At 35.9% G+C, this 25,318-nt stretch overlaps 1 protein-coding gene and 1 pseudogene across 2 annotated transcripts; both read left to right on the top strand.

Annotated features, from left to right (window-relative positions):
- Positions 1-12,518: 12,518 nt before the first annotated feature.
- LOC113310961 lies at positions 12,519-15,594 on the top strand. Of its 2 annotated transcripts, none has more exons than XM_026559788.1 (8): positions 12,519-13,772; positions 13,861-13,923; positions 14,027-14,113; positions 14,334-14,571; positions 14,757-14,830; positions 15,059-15,157; positions 15,273-15,400; positions 15,501-15,594. In XM_026559788.1, exons 1-7 carry the CDS (start codon positions 13,518-13,520, stop codon positions 15,363-15,365), a joined length of 909 nt encoding a protein of 302 aa, XP_026415573.1. In that variant the 5' UTR covers positions 12,519-13,517; the 3' UTR covers positions 15,366-15,400; positions 15,501-15,594. The 2 variants fall into 2 exon arrangements, with proteins under 2 accessions (XP_026415573.1, XP_026415571.1); XM_026559786.1 differs by having other exon boundaries at positions 15,473-15,594.
- Positions 15,595-20,076: 4,482 nt separating this feature from the next.
- On the top strand, positions 20,077-24,900 carry LOC113312792 (annotated as a pseudogene).
- Positions 24,901-25,318: the final 418 nt, after the last annotated feature.

Below are 25,318 nucleotides of genomic sequence, written 5' to 3'. Positions count from 1 at the left end.
GGGGCATGGTCTGAGGATATTCTCGGTAGGTGAGTAACACCTGCATGTGGGTTGGACGTACGCCAATGTTGAGTTTTCATTGCTCTGTCAAGTCGTTCCAGGATGTTATCTTGTCCTTGTTGATTGTTCTTCCAGGTGAACGGATCGCCTCGAAATCCCAGATCCATGAGTCTCATTTGATCTATTACGTTAAGAAATGGGCGGGGTTTGTGCATACGTTACTTGTATGCCCCCTTTTTTCTCCATTTGGCCAATTACTTCATTAAAATCGCCAAGAAGGACCCATGGTGCATTAATGTTAGAAAAAATTGATGGGAAATCATGCCAAAAATCTTTTCTTGCAACTGGGTGCGGAGGAGCATAGATGCCGGAGCACAACCAAGGGTGTTCAGGTGTTGGGGGTGTAATAAGGACGTGTATATAACTCTGGCAATGCAAGATGACTTGCACATCGTAGTTATCTTTCCACATTAAGCATAATCCTCCCCTCCTACCAACTTTAGGGACAGAGAAATGATTCTGAAATTGAAATGATTGTGCGATAAAATGCATATGATTTTTGGTAGCTAAAGTTTCAGATAAAATGATTGTGCACTGATATCCTCACGAGTAATGACTGGGTAATGATAACAGTGATATGAGTTCGAAATTTGTCAGCACCAAATTCTTTGTCAATCAAAAAAAATGAAGTAGAATTTATATTAATAACCTGGATAGTTTGGGGCCTAGTGTGATTATTTGAGGCCTGGTACTAAAAAACAAAAAGGGTCATTAAGAAGTAATCTCTAGAAACTCTTTATCCAATTATTTTAGGAGTCGGGATCCCTTGACAAAATCTTTCAACAAAATTTGATAACCGTACGATCACATACATCTAACGGCCCCCTTTTTTGGATGATGCAGGACTTAATTTACCTTTAGTTCAGAAGTCCAAACGTAATTATAGGAATGATAAACCTAATATGGGAAATATAATGAATAATTGAGAAAGTTTCTGAAAATGATAACTTAATTCGTTAGGTTGAATACTCATCTTCTTCCCATACTATCAAGTATCTTAATAACTGTATATATCCTTGATTTACCGTTTAAACATATATTTAAACATGTAAAAGTTTAAAATTGCTTTTTCCAGAAATATTTTGATTAAATTTCCCAGTAGTTACTTAAAGATATATATACACACACCAGATCATCAATGAATACCTCAAGAAAAAATACAAAAAGAAAACATCAATGAAAATTTCAGAACTTAAATGTTGGTGGAAGGAGTAGAAAATTAATTAGTACTGGTAACGTTACAATTACTGTTTTTGACTCAATCGCTCGATATGCTTACGCGATCATCACCTTTCCATCCAACAATATTTATTATTTAAAGATCATCTGAAAGAAAAGAAACCGTTAGCAACTTAGCATATGCAACATAAAATGATTTTAGTTCACATATTGATTTTTTTTTCTGAACTTCTCGTTCTTTCCTAAAATCATGTAATCATTTTTGACTTTTCTTTTATTGAGCCAAACATATAGGTGGCACATCATTCATGAGATTAGCCGTTAGGTATATGGGATCATGTGGTTAGCAAATTTTGTTGAAAGATTTTGTCAAAATCTTTTGTTAAAGGATCCCAACCCTTTTTTTTAAGAATACCAACCCAGAATCGGATTATGTTGACATTGATATCAACTGATTGTAACTTCAAAAATACATAAATTTTTTGAAATTTGCTTTACCCAAAATCGATTTATATGGACATGAAAATCAACCGATTATCCAGAATATGGACATGACCATAAACCGATTTTGGGTAAGTTTTTTCTTTTTGATCGGTAAATTATGTGTTGTTAAACATCAAATAAAACTAACATTCATTCTACTCCATATATATATACTCGAGTTAAAGAAGTGGGTTAACCATAATCGGTCTTTATATGAAATATATAATCGGTTTATGTGGTCTTTCACATAATCTGATTCTAGCAAAAAAAACATACAAAAAACTTGGTATTTCTCATAATCGGCTTATATATGAGGCACATAAAGACCGATTCTTGATTTCTCTACAAATTCAAACTTGAACCCAGAATCGGTTTATGTGTGTGTACAACAAAAACTGATTTCTGGTAACATTAACTACAATCGGTTTACGCTAATGCACACATAAACCGATTCTAGGTTGATTTTCAGAAAATTTGATGAAGAAATTTCAGAGATTCATGGTTAAATCACTGTTGAGTTTCTCTTAAAAGGAACACATTAAAAGGATTTAACTCAATTACTTGAATTGTTTGTTTGCGAATTGTCTTTCAAAACCCAAAAAGAATGAAAATTCAATTTATGTTTGTGATTGATTAGATTTTAGTTTTTGATTTGAAAAAAATTTGAGTTTGATTAAAGATTTTTGTATTTGTTAATTGAGTGATTATGATTTTGTATTTGTATTTGGTTTAGAACTAGAAATAACTCGTGCCATAACGGCACGGCATTACATGAGGTTGTACATCGTGGAGTTTAATAAATGTCTATCAAAAAGAGAAATATAAGGAAGAATAAGAAAAAATTAAAAAAAATGATTGTGTTAAAATAAAGTAGCATAACACAGACTTGTTGTGTAGGTGAAGCAGGGTACAACACCAATTTGTTATCAAATTGAGATAGTTAAAAAAAAACAATAGTGGTAACAATCAATATTTCAGTGAGGCATGCCGAGATCTTTTTTCAAAATCAATTTGGCACGTTGAAGTTACTTGGCCCTCTGGGAATTTAGGAATGGTTTTTATGTTTGGAAGGATGGAATTGTTCAAGAACCGGTGGAGATACAATAGTTTTGATGAATGTATTATGATCCTGAGAAGCTGTTGTAAGGTTTCCAATTTCCAAAATCGAGGTTATCAATATATTTGTTGAGGTTCGCCATTTTCCCGAAAGAAAAAAATAGTGAGGCATGCCGAGGTTTCCACTACAATCATCTAGTCAAGTGTTAGCATAGAAGCTCACAATAATGTGCATGCGGATACAGGCAGAGTTACACTATATGGGTAAAATGGGTGAAAACAATATTTTTTATATAATCCAACATTGGCGATGTATTCAGCACATTGTCACCTAAATGACCCCTCCAAACAGTACCAATGCAATGTGACCAAATTCTTGTGTCCAATATGCCCATCCCTCCAAACACAATTAAGTCTACTTAGAAAGAAAAAAAAAACTGAGAAACAGTACTAAACGTAGCAAACAACTAACTACTGTTAGCAAAGTGAAGGGCCGGGTGGAATATTCCGCAATACAACCCCTTAATTACTATATCCTCCTCTCCCGTTTCCCTAATGATTTAACTAAAACATGTCACTGATAAAAAAAATCATAACAAATCATAACAAATTGCGCTCAATGCCCGACGGTCATAAACTGAATAGACAAGACTACTAGGTTTAGGTTAAGAACTAGAGAATAGTTTAGAAGAAGAGACGACACATAAACAAAATATAAACAATTGTGATTCTTATTCGATGATTATAATTTATCAAAGTACATCATATATATATATATATACAGGGTTCCTTGAACAGCAAGGAGTCTTGTTTCCTAAAAACATCAGATTTCCTAATATGCAATAAGCTAAATATCTTGGTCAACATGGTTACGTGTGTGTTATTACACACGTACCAGACTATGTGCTAACACCCTCCCGCAAGCGCAACGGGTTATCCTGAACCGTTAGTTTGAACCTTAAAAACCAAAATCGATCCTTTGATAACGTTTTTGTGAATATATCAGCAATTTGATCCTTGGAGGATATAAACCTGATATCAAGAAGTTTCAAAGCAACTTGATCACGAACAAAATGATAATGAATCTCAATGTGCTTCGTTCTTGCATGAAATATAGGATTGACAGTAAGATAAGTTGCACCAAGATTGTCACACCATAGAACAGGAGGTGATTGAGTAGAAACACGAAGTTCTGAAAGAAGTGATTGAATCCACATAATTTCAGCAGTAGCAATTGCAAGTCCCCTATATTCTGCTTCAGTACTAGAACGTGACACTGTTTTCTGTTTACGAGCACTCCAGGAAACAATATTACCACCCAAGAAAATACAATAACCACTAGTAGAACGTCGATCTTCAAGAGAACCAGCCCAATTTGAATTAGTATACGCACTGAAAGATAATTGTAGAGATGGACATGGTCGAAGAAGTATACCAACAGTAGACGTGTCTTTAAGATAACGAAGTATACGCTTTACTAGACCTCAGTGAAAAACGGTGGGTGCATGCATAAACTGACATACCTTATTAACAGCATATGCCAAATCAGGACGAGTAAATGTCAAATATTGTAAGGCTCCAACAATGCTACGATATTCAGTAGCGTCAGTTAATAAGGTACTATGATCAGAAGATATGTCCCCAGAAGTACTAAGTGGTGTGTGAATAGGTTTAACACCATCCATTTTTGCACGAATAAGAAGATCATGAGCATACCTTTGTTGAGAAAGAAACAATCCTGAGGGTATACGAATTGCTTCAATTCCAAGAAAATAAGACAAAGAACCAAGATCTTTAATTGCAAATTCTTGTTGTAGACGATCAAGAGTGGATTTAATACCAGTAGAATTGGAACCTGTAACAATAATATCATCCACATAGACCGACAAATAAATAGTACCATGAGTACCGTTGTAGATGAATAGAGAGGAGTCACATTTCGAAGTGACAAAGCCAATTTGCAGCAAAAAGGTACTAAGTCTGTGGTACCATGCACGAGGAGCTTGTTTGAGGCCGTAGAGAGAACGGTGTAACTTGCAAACATGCGTAGGAAAACGAGAATACACATAGCCCGGTGGATGTTTCATATACACCTCTTCTTGAAGTTCTCCATGTAAGAAAGCATTATGTACATCAAGTTGACGAATAGGCCAATTGGAAGACAAAGCCAATGTGAGAAATAATGCGTATAGTACATGGTTTAACAACCGGACTAAACATTTCAGAGTAATCAATTCTCTCTTGTTGATTATAGCCTTTTGCAACTAAGCGAGATTTACGACGTGCAATTGTACCATCAGGATTGCGTTTGATACGAAATACCCATTTACATCCAATAACATTCATAGAAGGATCATATTATACTAGTGACCACGTACCATTTCGAATTAAAGCATTGACCTCGACATCGGAAGACGTACGCCATTTTGGATCTTTATGAGATTGTGAAATACAGGTAGGCTCAAGAAGAGAATCACCTACCAGTGCATACTTCAAATTTGGTTTAAAAATGCCATCCTTAGCCCGAGTCACCATTGGATGTGTGACAACAGCAGAGGCAGGCACAGAATTTTGAACAGGCTCATTCAGAGCTGAATTAGACACCGTAGTAGATACGTGACTAGATTCTGGAAGGTGCATAGGTGAAGGTAAGGTAGTAGACTCTGGCATAGACGTTGTCGGCTGCAAAAAAGACAATTGTGTATGTTCAGAAGCAGGATCTGGAGACTGCAAGTTGGTGACAGGTCTGAGAGAAGAAATATTGATGTCGCATGAGTCTGACACGCTGATGATTGTAGTAGTTGACTGTGTCGTCTGAAAACCAAGAGAAGTAGTGTTGTCGGCTGAGTCTGACAAGCTGGTGAGCGGAGTAATTGGGTATGTCTGCTGTAAACCAAGTGAAGGAGACACATCAGAAACTGGTCGTGCTGACTGATAGCGAGTAGAGAATGTCGGCGGTAAAGAAAAACTTAAGGGAGTAGAAATAGATACCTGTGAAGAAGTCGATACCGGAGAAGGCAGTGATGCGGTCGCAAAAGGAAAAGTGGTCTCATCAAAAACAACATGACGACTGACATATATCCGTCCTGTAGGGATGTGAAGACATTTGTAACCTTTTTGGGATGGACTATATCCAATAAAAACAAAAGGAGAAGAAAGTGGTTCCATTTTATGAGACCTGTATGGTCGTAGGTGAAGATAACACAAATAACCAAACACACGAAGCAAAGTGTAGGCTGGTGGAAGACCAAAAAGAACTTCATATGGAGAAGAATAATTGATAGAAATGGACGGAACACGGTTCGTTAAAAAACAAGCAGTGTAAAAAGAGTCATACCAATACGAGGATGGTACAAAAGCCATGTTTAGAATTGTAAGACCAGTTTCACGAATATGACGATTGACGATGTTCCACTAAACCATTTTGTTCAGAAGTATGTGGACATGAAAATCTATGAAAAATACCAAGTTGCTGAAGATGCGGAGTAAGTTTGCGATACTCAAGTGCATTATCCGATTGAAAAATCTTGATTTTCCGATTAAAAAGATTTTCAACATGCTTTTGGAACAAAAAGAATATAGAAAAGACATCAGACTTTTGAGACATAGGAAACATCCAAGTTAAACACATCAATAAATATGATATAATATTTGTATCCTTCATTAGACAAAATATGAGAAGGTCCCCAAACATCAGAGACAATTAAATCTAATGGATTCAAATAAGTAGTTTTACTAGAATGAAAAGGTAACTTATAACTCCTATGTTCATGACAAGATGAACAAAACTTAATAGACTGAATAGAAGCCGGAAGTGAAAACTGAGAAACAACTTTACGCACTGTACGCATCATTGGATGTCCTAATCTAGAGTGCCAGTCTTGTAAGGTAGCACGTTCTCCTATGTAAGCTTTAGGAAACTTAAACGAACCATCAAGTTGATAGAGACCACCCCTCTTACTGCCGCGAAGAAGAACCTTCCCGGTACATCGATCCTTCACAAGACAAAAAGTTGGATGAAATTCAAATAAGACATTATTATCAGTCGTAAAACGAGAAACTGACAAGAGATTATGAGAAATTTGTGGTGCATGAAGAACTTTACGAAGCTGCAACTTACGGTCGGGAGTTCCCAAAATAGAAGATCCAACATTAGAAATCGGAATAGAAGAGCCATTACCCATTTGAATTTGATCAGGACCAGTATATTCGTTTGAAAACTGAAGACGAGAAAGATCATTCGTTATATGATCTGTAGCAACACTGTCAGGAGTCCATGGAGGAGTTGGCAACAAACCAGTTTGAGCAGTATAAGCACGAGGACGGAGGTCGGTGGCTGACGTCGAGGAGGACGAAAACTGCGATCGAAATTCCAACAATCTGGAGCTTCGTGGTTTTTGCGACCACACAATTGACAAGGAATCTCTGAACGGGAGCTTCGTGTTTGAGATTGAGTACTGTGCTAAGATTGAGTATTGTGTTGGAGACGAACTGGGCCAAGCAGGGAAGATGAGTTTTTTGGTGAGGAGAAATTGGGCCGAGCAGAGAAACGAGATTGGCTTGATGCAGATTGACGAGATGGGCCTGGTGCAGAAACGTTGGCGCCAGTTGGATATTCAGCAGTTTTGCTTGATTTTCAACACGAAGCTCGAACGTGAGAAGGTAAGTGATGAATTCCTCCAGTTTCATGGTCCCCATTGACGTTGTAAGAGAGGTAACGATGGCATCATATGAAGTATCCAAACCAGCTAAAATACAGTGACTCAACTCGGATTCAGTAATGGTAGTGTCAGCAGCAGCGAGGTTATCAACGATGTTGCGAGCTCGATCAATGTAATCTCTCATAGAAAGAGATACTTTTCTTAAATCCCTTAGTTCACAACGATGTTGCAAGTGATGGATATGCGCATCAGATTTTGAAGCAAAAAGAGATTCCAGAGAAGACCAAACAGCATGAGAACTTGTGAGACGATGGACTTTCCGTAGAACGGCGGGAGTTAACGAGGAGAAAATCCAGCCGAGAAGAATACGATCTTGTTTTAGCCAAGGAGCATAGGCTGGATTCGATTCTTCACTGTTTGCAAGAGTAGGAGAGGGACATGGGTTGTCGCCAGTAACAAAACTGTCGAGTTCATAGCCTTGGAGATATGGGAGGAATTGAGCACGCCATAGAGAGTAATCGGTCTCATCAAGTTTGACGGTAATAATGTGGTGAGGTTGAGAGAAAACAGAAGAGGCCATCATCGATTGAGATGAATTAAGAACTGTGGAAACTGAAGAGGCTGCGGAAGACATGAGGATCAACTAGGATGATACCAAGACAAGACTACTAGGTTTAGGTTAAGAACTAGAGAATAGTTTAGAATAAGAGACGACACATAAACAGAAGATAAACAATTGTGATTCTTATTCGATGATTATAATTTATCAAAGTACAACATATATATATACAGGGTTCCTTGAACAGCAAGGAGTCTTGTTTCCTAAAAACATCAGATTTCCTAATATGCAATAAGCTAAATATCTTGGTCAACATGGTTACGCGTGTGTTATTACACACGTACCAGACTATGTGCTAACATACCTTGTACAACTAAACATCAGAATTAAATAAAAACGACATTTGTACAACTAAACATACCTTGAATTGTATTCAGAAACATTAGTTGTCCACCGTCACCAGGCTGCACGGTGTGGATAGATGTGAGGTACTAATTTATTGAGAAATCCATGTTGGATTACTGTAGGTGAGATTGGATAATGGCGCATAACATTTTTCTCCACTAAGTTTGGAGTGCTACATTTTTTACTTATCCGGAAGGTTGGTAGTGGTACTTGAACACCTATTAGTAAACCTTCTGAATATGTCCGGGCACACTGATTTGCTTCTCTTACGCGCCTTCTCAATTGTGCAATTCTGGCTCTCGGCCAACAATAAAAGTTTAAATTAATTGAAGTTCTTAAGTTATTAGCCTTACACTCGTTTGATTGAGTTCGTCCTCCCCTTCTCCGGAACGTGGCACTGGTCTCTGTTCTTCTTGGCATGAACTCTGTGAAGATGATTATGCACGATCCCCTGCTTCACATTCGGCGCCTCCTCGATTGTTCAATGTTTCGTCTCTGGCCCAAACAAAACCAAAAAGTTAGTGCAGTAATTGAACTCTTTTGGTTTGTGCCGAATGGGGTTGTATTTCTTGTTCATATTGATTTTCTTGATAAGTGATAACCTTTGGATTGTTTTGATATAGATCATGCTTGCCCTCCATAAAATGTTGAACCATTAACTGTCCACCATTTTGTTGTGAACTTAGTGAAGACGCGCGCTACGCTCCCTAGCTTCTCATTCGCGTCTCCTCAGTTGTCCGATTCTTCTTCTCTGCATAAAAGGAAAGTAAGTTTTTTAAAATGGTGACCCGAAACACAAATTAAGAGCAGTTTCTTACCCTAAAATTTCTATTTTGTATCTTGAACTCTTCAAATTTGTTTTGCAGATGTGGAGGGATGCTTGACTCCAATAATGAAAAAACCATGTCATTATTTAGCTTAAATTCATCCCGGCCAAACAAAAACAGTTATATGAACAAAGTTTGAAAGTCTAAATCTTGGAAACTCGAAGCAAATCTGAAGGTTGTAAAATTTTATTAATAAAAGTGCATTAGGAAATTAGGGTTATTACTCAAATCAAAACCTTACTAAGAGAAACGTTGTACTGATTACGATTATCATTAGATACGTTTTTCCCCTCTTGTCCAAAACCCCAAGTTGTTAGCTTGAGCTTCTTTCGACCACTTGTGAACATCTCCATTTTCAAATCAACACCTGAAAATGATTGATAGAAGGCAAGAAAACTTAATTTATACATGAAGAACACATACCCAATATCTCGGTATACCATCAAGGAAAAAAAACCCTTAAGGATCTAGTAGTTTCTAAGATCTAAAGACCAATTCTATAAATTCAAAGAGCCAACAGATACAAATATTAGACATAGACATATTCATGTGGTAGTTGTAGTACTATTGAAATTTCAATTTATAGTCAAACACCTAGATTAAAATTAACCAAAAGTCATCCAACCTGTACCTTAAACTCCGTATTAAAATTTATACGACCTATGATATGATTTCTTATTTATCTCTGTTCTTGTACCTTCATCTCCATTATCTGGTTCGACTTGATCATATAATTAAATCTGAAAAATCTCAAACAAAAATCCATTAAAATGCTCAAAATCTTACGTGAGAATCATGATCCACGCAACTATATACCTCCAGGGCCTCTTAATTTTCCCACCATGAGTCAATGACAGCAAAATTAACATATACATCAATCAAAACCTAACCAGTTTTTTGGTTAATTAGCCCTTGAATTTGAATTCTTGGGTCAAAAAGACGAGCAACATATACCAACCTTTCAAATATCCAAGATGCTATAAAATACTTTTCTAATAACCAAATGGGATATTTCAGCCAATTTTCTACGGACGAGTTTACGAGAAATGCCCTTTATTCTCCGTCGTCAAAATAAACAGAGGGATTAGTCGGCTCTCCCTCATTCCAACAGCTTCTTCTCCCTAAAACTTTTTCACCGGGACTGTTAGTGAGCGGGAGAAAAACACCATAGTTTTCTCTATAGTATTTTTGTTTATATCAGCTTCTTTTCCAACAGGTAACAGCTTCTTCTCTTTTTTTTTGTTGTTGTTGTTGTTGTTGTGATGTTAATCATGTCTTCCAGGGAAAGAGAGCTAATAAGTATGGGTTACACTTGTAATAATGTCTTGCAGGGAAAGAGAGCTAATAAGCAAGAAATTAGTACAAACAGAGTTTTTCCTTCACCAGTTTGTTAGACGCACATCCAGTGCTTGACAAAATGCCTGAACCGAAAGAAGTAAGCGAGTAAAGAGGACAGAATAACGGTTGCTGCCGTTGATGTTGGAGAATTTTTTTTGAAAGGGATTGATTCGATTTGCAGACTCCCGGTAAGATAAGGAAGGTTGGTCGGATTTTAATTAAGTTATTGATGTTCCTAGCTGACAAATAAGAAGAAATGGGATTACTGTGGTTGGTTTTGAGAGTCAATAGTAACCCACTTCATCTCGCTGTCTTACAATACAACTTTGATCACTAACTCCACTATAATTTATATTGTTATACTTGACCACTACCAGCTATTCCCTCCTTTGCAAACACGTTCAAAATGACAACCAATTTTTTTCTAAACGGAATCGGTGCCTTGGTGATAACATTCTGTAATGGAAAAAGTAAAAGAAATAACTAATCTCTTTACTCCAATCTATCTTGTCGTGAGTTGTTTGTTGTATACGTAGGCACATGGGTCTTGATACAGAGAATATGGAAAATAGCGTTTGAGCTTTTGTGGTGCAGAGAAGGTTGATTGTTTGCGGTGCTAGTAGATGGATTGTGCAGGCAGTGGTGGTACCTTATAAGACCTATCGCTGCAATTAGGCCTGATTTTTTCTTTTTAAATAAACTGAAGTTTTATTAAGAAACGCTACGAACTGTACAACAAAATATTTAGCGGATTTACAATACCATGGAGTAATTTGTCCTTCAAAATTAAACAATTTGGATCATTTACATTCAAAAAACCTTGTTTTATCCTACTCCATTTCGCTAACATGTCCGCTTCCCCGTTATAGTCCCTATTTACATACTTCAAAATAACCTTAATAAAACTTCAGTTTAATAATTAGGCTTGAATTGAAATTGCACGTAATGGGTGTTGTTGTAGCTGCGGACTCAAAGAAAGATAATGGAATTAATTTGCTATTATAAACCTAGATTTATTCTAGGAATATATAAGATGCACCTGAGTGCATAATTAATATTCTGGCGGAAAAAATATATTTTGCCTAGGTTGCACCCGAGTGCATAATATATATGCATGTTTTTATAGAAAATATGTTTTGGCCAGATGCACCTGGGTGCATAATGCATATTCTTATATGAAATAAATTTTGGTCACATTGAATCGGGGTACATAATGCATATTTTCGTAGGAAATAGATTTTGGCCAGATTGCACCTGGGTGCATAATGCATTTTGATGCATAATGCATATTTTTATATGAAATAAATTTTATTTGAACTGTACGTGGGTGCATAATGCATATTTTTTAGGAAATAAATTTTGGTCAGGTTACACCTGGGTGCATAATGTATACACGACCCAGTTAAAAATATTTTTTTTTCGAATTTCATAGCAACAATGGATCTTGTTTGTAGAGATTTTCGAGTCCTTTCCAAACATATAAATTTTATTAAAATCCGACTTATATTTCGGAAGTTAAGATATTTCTCGTCAAATTGAAGAGAAAAATAAATAGGAGAGAAAAAAAGGATATGATAAAGAATAAAGTCTAAAGTTAAGGGTACATATGACTAATTTTTCTTATGTCTTTTTCACCCAGACCTATATGTTACAAGTCCATTGCTCCCACACTTTATGGGTTGTGGTCATTTGACCCATTTTCCGTAACGTAACTAGTACCACCGGTATAAACAATTCCCTTAGTTAAACATCAGGGTCGAATCTCATTATTCGAATCAATATGCATGTGAGTAAAAATAAACCGATTTTATACCTAATCAGATTATTATTTTATTTAGAATGAGTAACGGATTCGAAAAAATATCAACTATCTAAGAAAGAAGAGGATGAGAGAGTGAGATTCTAGGGGTTGTGCAGCGGTTACAATTCTTTGATTATGTGCTGATTTAACGAAAATGAATGAGTAAGAAATAAAAACTCCCACTAAGGATCGTGTAAGGTTTGCTTTGCTATCAAATTTTTTGCGAAAAAAAAAACGGCTTCGGCATTGGATACTGTAATGAAGACAACTTAGGTAAATAAGGCAAACACGAACTAGACTGGGAGAGAGGTGAGTAAACCAAGTGTTTGCAGTTGAATCTGGACCATTATTTGTCTTTTATTTGTTTCCAAAGTGTTATTTAGCCGTTGAACTCTCAAAAACCCCTTTTGTTTTGTATTATAGATGATTAAGGTTTTTTTAGAGGATAATTCTGTATTTTACCATATTTTAAACACCCCATATCTCTTTCTCTAGGTTGGTTGAAGAAATTTATGGGCCCCAAATGAACACACTAGACCCCAAATTAGGCCAGAAGTGCTAGACACATCGAGATATTTTCCCCAAAAATCCATTGAGAGAGAAAAAAACCCTTAGGGCCCGCATGGAAAAAAATAGGGGTTCTTTTCACCCACCATGGATGACCCAGTATGACTGTCTCTCCTGGTGTGATTCACGGGATTTAAGCCCCGGTGAGTTATTGAAACCAGCCACGATTAATAAGAAGCAATAATGATAGGTTTACCGTGAGAATCTACCGGGGATTCTCGCGTTATAGACACAAAATACCTTAACTGATTGAAGATTGAATCGATAAACATACAACAAATCTTGAATTATCAATCACATAACGCCAAGTTAATTGGAGATATTTTTGTCCAACTAAAATGTTATGCCACTTTGTTTGGACAAAACAGTCAAGTTCAAGGCCAGTACAGTGTCCACGTGTACCACATTAAAGGGCAATTTTGTCCCAAAAATTCAACACTAGCTTTCTTTTGTGTGGCTGAGCACGTCTTCGACTGCCTCAAACTATAGTTAAAGAGTGCTATGATTTTCTTTGTGGTACCTTTCCCTTCTGCAATACCACCACCACCACCAATAGCAACATTTGACCACATTGAGAGTTCATGGGCAGCACAAGCACCACCTCTTCTCCACCATTAACATATCAAACTCATGAGCTCTCTATCTCTAAAAACAACAGGACTAGAGGTTCATTAGTAGGAACTCCTTTCTCTGTTAGAATCCCCACGAAAAAAAACGCATGTAGTGAGAGGAGCGCACATTCAGAGCTTACCCTTTCTGATTCTGCACCTTCTTGTATCTTTGTTGGTCCTATTGAGACTGCTAGTAAAGAAACCCTTGAAGCCCTTTATCGGCAAGTAAGTATATCTTTATCATATCAGTTATTCATGAATTGAAAATAATTCATTGGGTACTAATTTCGATTACTATTGGGGTGTGAATCAGGCACGAGATGCGTATTATAGTGGGAAACCGTTGATTATAGATGATATGTTTGATAAAGTAGAGGTAACTAACTAAACCCATTTAGAGATTTAATCTTGAATGTTTTAATATGTTATTGTTGATATTATGAAGCTGATTGATTAATTAGTTAAATTCTTGTAAACAGCTAAAATTGAGGTCTTATGGTTCGAAATATGTCGTGAAGTATCCCCGTTGCAGTCTAAGGCGGCAATCGACGTATGCTGATGCTGAGGTAATTCTCCTTTAGATATGGCAATGGAATTCACGTTTACGGCTAAACTGGTCTTATCCAATTCCTAGTGTAGGCAAAAATTTGATGAATTTGATTTCCTACATCGAATTACACTAAAACCCATGTCTCATTAGTTTGTATGTTGCTCCAAGATTTTTCATTCGTATGCTTAATTATAGAAGCACTTCTTCAAAATTGAAAATGAATTTGTGTAGGGCAGGAAGATCCTTCACAGGTTTTAGCGTTAGCAAGCGTTTGGATCTTATTACTCTCATTTGGCAGTTTATCCCTTCTATTACCTACGTTTTACACGGTTGGTCTGGCTTATCGGGACGCTTTCAATTCAAGACTCTCTTCGTACGGCATGACGTCTCCATTTGAGTCTCTTTCAATGCTGAACAACTTTCTTTTTGTGGCAATGGGATTATTGATTGGTTATCCAATAGCATCAGCTTCTGGTAACAATATCTATTCATTTTTCTCTTACCCTTGTACTATGTTGTTCTTCAAGCCTGATACTTGTAGTAAACTGAGACACTATCTTCTCCCTTAACATTAAGTGGACATCATAAGCAATGTTACACGGTTGTTTGATGTATGATGTCAGACATTTTTCAAAAATGTTACCACTTTCATTTTGCAGTTGCAGCACTTCAGCGACTGTGGAGGAATGACTTGGTGGCATTAAAGGGCTCTTGCCCAAGTTGTGGGGAGGAGGTAACACCTGATTAACTACAAATTTTATCAATTGTGCTTACAAGTTCTTTTCCTATTTTTGGCCAACAATCTTTTTCTTTCACCTGACAAAAGCGATACCTCATGCTCTTCATTTGGCTATAGTCCTAGCTTCCTTTGCTTGGTTACATTTCACAGATCAGTGTCTATAAAGCATACGTGCAGTTTCATATCTTCAAGGATAACTTCAATTAAAAAATTTCTTCTCAGGTATTTGCATTTGTGCGTGCGGACCAATCAAAAAAAACACACCACAAAGCAGATTGTCATGTATGCGAGAGCTCTCTAGAATTCCGCACTAAAGTTGTGGTAATGTTGATCTTACACCTGCTATCATGATTACCTCCCGAGTCTAAAAGGGTATATACCTTCATTGCGTCTTGGTTTTGCTTCTCACATATGTTTGAAATGAATATTTGTGCAGCAAACTGTTACGAAACCTAGTAGACAATGGGTCTATGGCCGCATTTACTTGGTCAGACAGAGGAGAAAAAATCTACGGCAAAAATTGATGTAGGGAGGCATATGCTTCTGTGACTTTACAAATAAAATGTATGTTATCTCCCAGATTATAGACATTATACTTTGATTCTTTCTTCCGCGTTCTTACAATTGTAATGACAGAATCCCGTTGTAAACATCTTGTACACAGTAGATTACACCACTGTGAAACTCAACTTCAAGTAACGGAGTAAGAAGGAACACTTGGACGTGACTTTAGAAATAAGATTTTGTTTTGGTCATTAGACTCATTTCTACAGTATTCTTCTTTCTGTTTTTGTTTTTTCCTTTTCCAGTTTCCTACACAGTTCGTTTATAGGATCTCCAACACTTGGATGTTCGCCGAATCCCCGTGTAAATTGTCAGGCAGTCCACAACATAATATCCTACTCTAACTCCAGTGTCATTGCACATTGGCCAGCTAATTACTACTTTACTAGGGCAACACTAGACCCATTTCACAATCCCACCAACACTTGATGAAGTTGTGAAACCTATTGACTTGCTACAAACCCTTGACCAAACCTTTACTTTCTTCTTCATTTTTCCATCATAAAAATAAATCTTTATTGTAAACCAGAGAAAGGGAGAAGGAGACGCAAAGTAGAGGGGGAGGAGTGAGAGAGAAATTCTATTAATATGTATGTGTTTACAAAGGTTTGGGACTCTATTTATAGAGTTTATATACTTGGTGTCCAAGTAATGGGGTCCCACTAAAGTGGGCATCTACCAAATAAACTTCCGTTTATAACACTCCCTCTAGATGACCACGGTATCTAAGCTAATTGCCTCATTAAAACCTTATCAGGAAAATCCGAAGGGACAAAACCAGACTGAAAGGAAAAGAGTACAATTATGAGAAAACTTAAAACAGAGTTGGACATGCATACGTTGCCTCGTTAAAACCTTGACAAGGAAAAACCCAGTGGGACAAAACCTTGGCGAAGGAAAAAGAGTACAACATGATAGTCCAGTAAAATACCTTTTACTATGATGCTCCCCCTGATAAGTTCTTCATTTAAGTCTTGGCTTGCAAATCTTCAAGTCGACACTTCCCAATTTCGATAAACGAATTTCTTGAATGCTGGAGAAAATAATGCTTTCGTGAGAAATCTGCCAGTTGATGAAGTCTTCTTTTGCGTTAGTCTTCTAATAGTTGTGTTCTCGAGACTTCATGTTTCTTTCAATGCATTAAATACTTGTGTCTTGGATTGCTAATTTCTTGGAGATGATTTGAAGAAATAGTTGATGTAGTTTCTTCAATAAAGTGCCAAGATAGAATACCTTATCATACGTGAACAAAAATCGTATTTGTGAGAAGGAAATCCAAATTCTTAGGAGATCATTAAGTTGATTTGGTTTAATCAAATGATCTAGTTAATGGTGGGAATCCACCAAATAACCGAAATCGATACAACTCCCCCTTGGATGACCACCATGTTGAATTAAATTGTCTCACTAAAACCTCGCCAGTAAAACCTAATGGGAAAAAACTTGGACAAAGGAAAAAGAGCACAAATATCAACATTTTGAAATAAAATAAATGTCATGTTGCCTCGTTAGGAAAACCACATAGGCAAAACTTTGTCAGGAAAACCACATACGTAAAACCTGAAACGAAGGAAAAAGAATACAACTTTTGACATATTTGTGGATGCTAACTCAACTATATGAGTACTAGAGAAAACAAGCATCAAACCATAATGTATAGTCTATTTAATAGACAAGTGATATACAAGCATAATTCTGAAACTGTAGAAAAAAGGAAAATAAGAAATTATGCTACTTAAACGTGGATTTTTAGTGTTTCTAAAGACTCTTCAAGAGACCTGTAAAGTTGATATCATTAACTAATTAATCCGGATTTATGGTCTTTCACCAAATTTTTGAAAACACATAAAGGATTGTTAAAACTGACAAAATCGAGTCAGGTGGCTGCCTGGATATAATTTGAATCCTATTTTGAATATGTTCCTTGATCACATCTCTTGTGTGAATGCAATATGAATTCTTTGAGGACTACCACGTCAAATGCATCAAATAAGGAAGAACATAATATTATTGAACCAATCCTAGGGTCTGAGCAAAAATAAAACCCTTCAATCGTTTATTCAACGATTATTTTTCTCATATAACGCATTATAATGACTACACCACTCTAAAATAAATAGGCTCGACAAATTTATGGTGTCAATTCTTGGATCCGAAATTGCGTCGATCGAGAAATTAATCCAACCTAGTTGGATCGTATGCCAACCAATCACATTTGTCGATATTCATCTGCAGAGCGGTTCACAACCACCATCATTTATTTCAGTAGGTACCATAAATGAATATTCGACAATCATATTAGCTTATCACGATCTGACACAATTTCATGTGTATGCATACTTTGAAAAATTCAAAATTTATTGGTACCGGCGCCCACGGGCGTGATAATCTCCTACTATTCAAATAAAGAGATATGGATTTTTAGAATGTGAATCGTACTATGATAGAATTTGTAGCCTATATAAAAATGCTACATGATTGCTAGATGTGGTTGAGTTTGCCTTTCCAAACGGCATAAGCTTAAAAAAAATAGCTAGATGAAATATTTTTACGCCTAGTAAATGACAGCCTTTTTCGATTTGATCAAGATGAGGGAGAAACTGATATAACTTTGAAGTTAATTAATACTAACGTTTGGTAGTGTATATTCCCCCCCTGATTATGGCGGAAATATTATCATCTCATATACGAAAACAAGTTTCGTAGAGTATTATCCGATTAATTCGAGAACATATACTCATAATAATTTCTGGATTTTAAGAATACCAGTTGGACTGTAGATAATGACTTCAAAAACCATAAAAAAAAATTGTCCTTAAAAATTGTAATGTATTTGACATAAAAATCTAACATTAACCATGAATTTTAATGGTTACAACCAAAAACATATAAATAGGTAAATAAATCTCCAAATAATTTCATGATCTCTAAGGCCAACAGATAATGATTTAGAGATGTAAACTTTCTTTTTCAGAAATAAAAAATAAATTCAAGATCAATTTAGTCACTACAAGGACTAATAAAATAGGCTAACAAGCCGGGTGCACCCTTTGATCTTATGTGTCCTTCGGTGTTCCAACAACAAGTGGAATAGTCCGAATTTTGGAGATTATTATCACGAGGAAACAATAATTGCTCAATATCCCTAAGGAATGCAACAATTCCTCGTTTTATTGGTATTTGTAATAATAACGATATTTTATATGTCCCTTTAAAATTGATAGGGAAAAACCAAACTTGATTGGTTTATTGATTTCTTTGAAAAAATATTGAAATCATTATCGTTATGATTTTTAGAAAAAAATCCACATTGTGGTTGATTAATGGTGATTTCTTGTAAAGGATAGATACCAATCAATGTCCCTTGTAAAAAAATATGACTATATTAGCTTAAAAATAATTTAGAACGTCAATTTATTTACATCTCGTCTCAAAGATTATGCATGAGAAAGAAATCAACATCAATTGATTTGTACAATTCACCAAAAGTTGATTGACAAAAGAAAAAATATCGTCACTTTAATAATCGCATAGAACCGATGGTTTCATGTAAAAAAAAAATAGAAACCATATATGTAAATCACATGATCTTCATTCAATGGATGAAAATACCAAACTTAATTGACCATAGATTTTTCAACCATACATATGATTAATTACCGTACATATAATTTAATTGCGATAACACCGGATTATGGTGATTACAGTTTTATTAGGGGACGTAAACTGAATTTTTATTTTTATTTCCCTATGGAAAATATTAGAGAAAGAAAGACATCAAACTTTTTCACAAAGTTGATCACCCGCTTATGCTTATATATATAAAATTAAATTTTATTTTATGTAGAATAAAGTAAAGTACCAAGAATATAATAAAAAAATTAATAAAAGCCACCGAAAGATTAACATCTTACGAGTTCAATGTCTGGTTAAGTCTAATAGCCTCTAATCATCATGTGGGGAGTATTGATGTTTTGTTCGTCAACTATAGCGTCTAGGCTAGAACTTTCATGGTAGTGGAATAAAATACACCAGATTCACACCACCTCAAGTATCCAACTCCAACCGAGGTGAGCGGGTACATCCATACATGCAAAAGATGAACAGAATTAATGTCAGAATGTGACGAACCATATCTTTTTAAAATTAAATGAAATAACATAATTAATATGTATTAATCAAAGTATCAGATTAAGAGCTTCCCTGTTTTGTGCTGCTATCTTATACAACCCAAGAAAAAACAGTATAGCTCAGTCGGGAGCGTGCTGATGACGTATTATAAACTAGAGAAAGGGAGAAGGAGACACAAAATAAAGGGGAGAAGAGAGAGAAATTCTATTAATATATATGTGTTTACAAAGGTTTGAGATTCTATTTATAGAGTTTACATACTTAGTGTCCAAATAATGAATCCCATTAAAATGGGCATCTACTAAATAAACTTCCGTTTATAACAATCTTAAGGTTTAATATATTATTACCAATTTACCATTGGCTCTTTGCCAATAAAATAAATAAATCTATGGAGGGTCATGGACATAACGACTTGTATGGGTCGGGTTACCCGTTTCATTAACATGCCGAGTTGAGAGACCATACCCGCTTACCCAGTCACAGAGAATCGACTTTTGAAGTTTAAAACGTGAAGAACGAACATTTGATAAAACTTCAAATGGATGGGTATTTTAAAGTCACTGGAAGAGTTGGAACGAGTGCAAAGGCAACAAGCACTAGTTTATTTGAAAAACCCAACAAAAATCTCCACCAAATTTCTAAAAGCTCTTCATGTCTACCTTATCAGAACTGGTCTCCATCAAAGCAGTTTCGCCATTGGAAACTTCATTGCTCATTGTTCTACTTTGGGTACAATGGATTACGCAAACAAATTATTCAATCAAATGCATGAACCTGCTACTTTTTTTTGGAACACCATGATTAGAGGCTTCCAGAAAAACCAAGAACCTATTAAAACACTTGCATTCTTTAGTCAGATGAGAGCTGAAAACATTCAACCTGATCATTTTACATACCCATTTGTTGTTAGAGCTTGTGCAAATTTACAGGATATTCGTAGAGGGAAATGGGTTCATGGGCAACTGATGAAATCTTGTTTGGTGAAAGATATTTATGTCGCGACGAATTTGATTGAGTTTTATGTTAGCTGTGGGGATGTTAGAATTGCTCATAAGGTGTTCGATGAAATGCCTGTCAGAGATGCAGTTTCTTGGACTGCTATTATGTCAGGTTACGTGAATCAGTCTGGTACTGATATGAAAATGGCTCAACGGATATTTGATGAAATGCCAACTAAGGATGTTGTTGCTTGGAATACAATGATAGCTGGATATGTAAAAATCGGCAACATGAAACTTGCTAGGATTTTATTTGATGAAGCGCCTATTAAAGATTTACTAACGCATAACACGTTGTTAGGTGGCTATGCAAAGCATTGCGAAACTGAAGTTGCTCTTTGGTTCTTTGAGTCGATGCCTGAGAAAGATGTAGTATCTTGGAATTCAGTTATTGCTGGGTCTGTTCAGAATAAGAGGGTGAACGATGCTATGTCATTTTTTCACGAGATGCAAATACAGAATGTGAAACCTAATATGGTGACCTTAGTGGGTGTTCTTTCTGCTTTGTTGGAATATTCACAATATATCCGGAAGATTTAGTCAGCTAGCTAGCTGGATAGGCCTAGTCAAAGATACGTAGTTTGTTAGTTTGTTGCTATCTTTAGGTTTATTGTTTCTATCTTCCTATATAAATAGGAATCATTGTAAATGTATAATTATCCCAGAATGATCAAACTCTCTGGAGATCATTAATCTTATTCACCCTAAGGGGTTTCTCCGTGGACGTAGGACATTAGTGCCGAACCACGTAATATCGGTATGTCTCTTTCTGTTCGTTATGATTTTGATATGTAGTTTAATTATTATCATTGATTTAATTTCACTGTTTACTAATATCAATGATACCCATCTTGAATTTGATCTACATATCAAAATTTAAGATGGTATCAGAGCGGGAAGATCCGCTCAAATCGCTTCCGCTACAAAATTAAAATCTTCATTTTCGCACCAATCAGCATTTTTTTGCTTGTTCGATGTTTTTATCTGTACATTGAATTTAATGAGATGTTTACATGGTGCTCATACTTTCTTTGCTGCCCATATATGTTAAGGTAGTATCTTGAATAACAGGGAAGTTCAGAAAATCTAATTTCCTTGTCATCAAAATTGGGTATCAAACTTTGGAGAAGGATCAGTGTCTTTCTTCCATTATTCACTTTTGTTTGCATCTAAAGTAGTCGATGCTCTTTCTGTTCCATTATTAAGGTTAGATACAAAATCTAAGATTCCTCGGTTCTGTAATCTTCATACGAGTTCTATAATATCAGTATTTGGCTCGATTGAAAATTGATTATCTTATTGATTTTTTTTTTCTTCTTCATTGCATTTTATTTTGCAATTGATTCAATCAGACACGTTGTGGATGATCAATTATACATTCACCGGAATTTACTTGTTTTTCCTTGGTTTTTGTTTGCCAAGAAGAATTCAATCCCGAAAATATGATTATGGGTATAAATGGATCATCTTTATCGAGATATCCATCTTTTATCTCCTGAAAATATGATCTCTTTTCAGATTTGGTAACATCATTATTGTTTACGGTCTAAATATATCTGTTTTTAGATCTCATCTAAGCTCAAAATTTTCATGAGCTCATATATCCTTCATGTCCTAATTGATCATATTTATTATCGGCCTAATTGATCATTATCTCCGTTTTTTTCCGTGTTCTTACTGTGATCTCCCAACACAATGACGCGTGAAATTCGTCAACATCTTGGATTTCTGCTTTTTGAAATCCTCGAGGCAATATACTCTCATGATATTCTTGTCTGTATATCAATCATTAACCACAGCAGATGCCATGATCCTTGGCATTATGCTTTTGTTAGACAGGAGCTATTATAATTTTTAATTAATTGATCACATCAATCATTGGCCTTTAGTGGTCTGTTAATACAGTGAAGAGCTGAAGTCCATGGTCACAGTATCCATGATCTTATTATTCACGGGCATCATACACAACGTTTAAGTTGTTGCTTTCTTTTTATCAAGGAATGTTTTCTCTTCTTCCGTCAAGAGTATGGCCAATATCACGCGGAAATCTCCCTCAATATCAGGAGTTTCCTCCTCTAAAGATCGCCATTTTTCTTATCTTATTTCAAACGTTAGTTTTTCGTCCAAGAAAACTATTTTACACGTCCATCTCTGTATCTCAGTATGGTCGATTTTTTATAAAAGACTACAAGTTGTTTGTATGTCTTATCTCTGTTTGTCGTCAACAAATCAAGCCCATATCACTCTTTTAAACATTCTTCAAACCCCGTTATCCAATAATTCACATTGTTGGTGTGTTTATCATGTCTTGCCTTGGTTAGTAATCAACATACGAAGCACTCGGCTACACTTTCTGGGAACATTAGGCATCGGGCAATGAAGACTACGTGCTGCCGTTGAGAAGGTTATTTTGCTGCTGCCGTTGCACATTCGATACTTTTGTTCAAAGAGGATCTAAATGAAATCAAGTGACTGTTTTACAAGATTCTAATGGAAGTTTATGTTAAAGATTTAAAAAAAAAAGTGGTTACTGCTATTTCTATTATTTACTGATGACAGTTAGTCGTTAGGAAAATGGGATGTTCTCCGGTCAAAGATTAATACAACATCCAGGAGTCAAGCTACATAATTCATGGTTGAAGATTTATTCAAGTTGAACACTACAAATTTTTCCGTGTCCAACTTGAGGGGGGTGTTGGAATATTCACAATATATCCGGAAGATTTAGTCAGCTAGCTAGCTGGATAGGCCTAGTCAAAGATATGTAGTTTGTTAGTTTGTTGCTATCTTTAGGTTTACTGTTTCTATCTTCCTATATAAATAGGAATCATTGTAAATGTATAATTATCCCAGAATGATCAAACTCTCTGGAGATCATTAATCTTATTCACCCTAAGGTGTTTCTCCGTGGACGTAGGACATTAGTGCCGAACCACGTAATATCGGTATGTCTCTATTTTTATTTTCTGTTCGTTATGATTTTGATATGTAGTTTAATTATTATCATTGATTTAATTTCACTTTTTACTAATATCAATGATACCCATCTTGAATTTGATCTACATATCAAAATTTAAGATGCTTGTGCCCAAGTTGGGGCTTTGGAAACAGGGAGATGGATACATTGGTACATCGATAAAACGGATTCAATTTGAATGTGATGTTATGTACTGCTCTTGTGGATATGTATTCCAAATGTGGAGCTTTGAAAAGTGCTCAGCGGGTTTTTGATTTGATGTCTGATCGAGATGTTGTTACCTGGAATGCAATGATAATTGGTTTCTCCATGAATGGGCAAAGTAAGAAGGCGCTGGACTTATTCTATCGAATGCTAGATGAAGAAGTGAGTCCCAATGAAGTTACCATGATTGGAGTTTTATGTGCATGTACCCACACGGGGATGGTAGATGAAGGTCGAAATAGATTCGAGAAAATGCAAAAACAGTTTGGGATCACACCCAAACTTGAGCATTATGGTTGCATGGTCGATCTCCTTGGCCGTGCTGGGTTGTTGGATGAAGCTTATGATTTTATTCAAAAAATGCCACTTGCTCCTCATATCGGAGTCTGGGGTGCTTTACTGAATTCATGCAAAACCTATGGTAATGTTGAGCTAGATGAGTATGCAACTAAGCACTTGTTTGAACTAGATCATGAAGATGGAGGTTATTTAACAACTATGTCAAATATATATGCTAATGCTGGAAGATGGAATGATGTTGCCAAGGTGAGAGTTTTGATGAAGAGGAAGAAGATTGGTAAACTTCCTGGTTGTAGTTCAATGGAGATCAACGGTGAAATTCACGAGTTTGGAGTAGATCCATCCTAGATCAAATGAAATTTACGAGATGATTGATGAGATCTCAAAGCGGTTAAGAGCAGCAGGTCACATAGCGAGCACCACCGAGGTGTTCTTTGATGTAGAAAATGAGGAGAAAGAGAGGGCATTATTCTACCACAGTGAGAAGTTAGCTATCGCCTTTGGGCTTATTGCTACTGATAAAGGATCTACGATACGGATTGTGAAAAACTTGCGTGTTTGTGTTGACTGTCATTCTGCTATAAAGCTTTTTTCAGATATTTTTGATAGGGAGATAGTAGTCAGAGACAGATGCAGATTCCACCATTTCAAGGATGGGATTTGTTCTTGTGGTGATTACTGGTGAAGTGGCTGTTCCTTTATTTTGATTTTTCCTAAAAATATTAATTACATTCGGCATTTGAGTGTGGAAGGGCTATTATACTTTCGAGCAAACCGCTTCGGAGCTCTTTCCTGAAGGAAAGAGTCCAGTTACCATGAAACTTGAATTTAGAACATGTATAAAATTCATTATATATAGAAGTTAGATCAATGATCATGTTCTCGAATCCAATGACAAAATCGGGGGGGGGGGGGGGGGGAAGAAAAAAATAACGCGAGCAAATCACATGTTGCTTAGTAAATAAAAGGGGAGAGGGAAGAGAAAATATCTAGCGAAAGGGTGGGTAAGTAGTAGAAACCGATAGATAATTGATAGCAATGACATGAAGATCGAGGTAAAGCTAACGCAATGTTGAAAAGTAAGCATACGCTTTGATAATTCAAAGTAAAAGAAAACCGAGAAAAAGATGTAAGATTAAAGGATAATCATGTTGAAATCTTGTTGGACATTCTGTCCGCGAGCAATATTTTCAAAAGATTCCATCTACCTTTTAGTCATTATAACGTAAGCATATTTTTGTTTCAACAATTTTGAATTTGGATTTCCCTGTCATTAACTTTTCCCAAATTCATCTGCTCAACAGT

This window comes from Papaver somniferum, chromosome 9 (assembly GCF_003573695.1).
Source record: "Papaver somniferum cultivar HN1 chromosome 9, ASM357369v1, whole genome shotgun sequence".
Lineage (NCBI taxonomy): Eukaryota > Viridiplantae > Streptophyta > Magnoliopsida > Ranunculales > Papaveraceae > Papaver > Papaver somniferum.
Note: the sequence above shows the minus strand (reverse complement) of the source record. Positions and strands in the feature narration are given on the sequence as shown.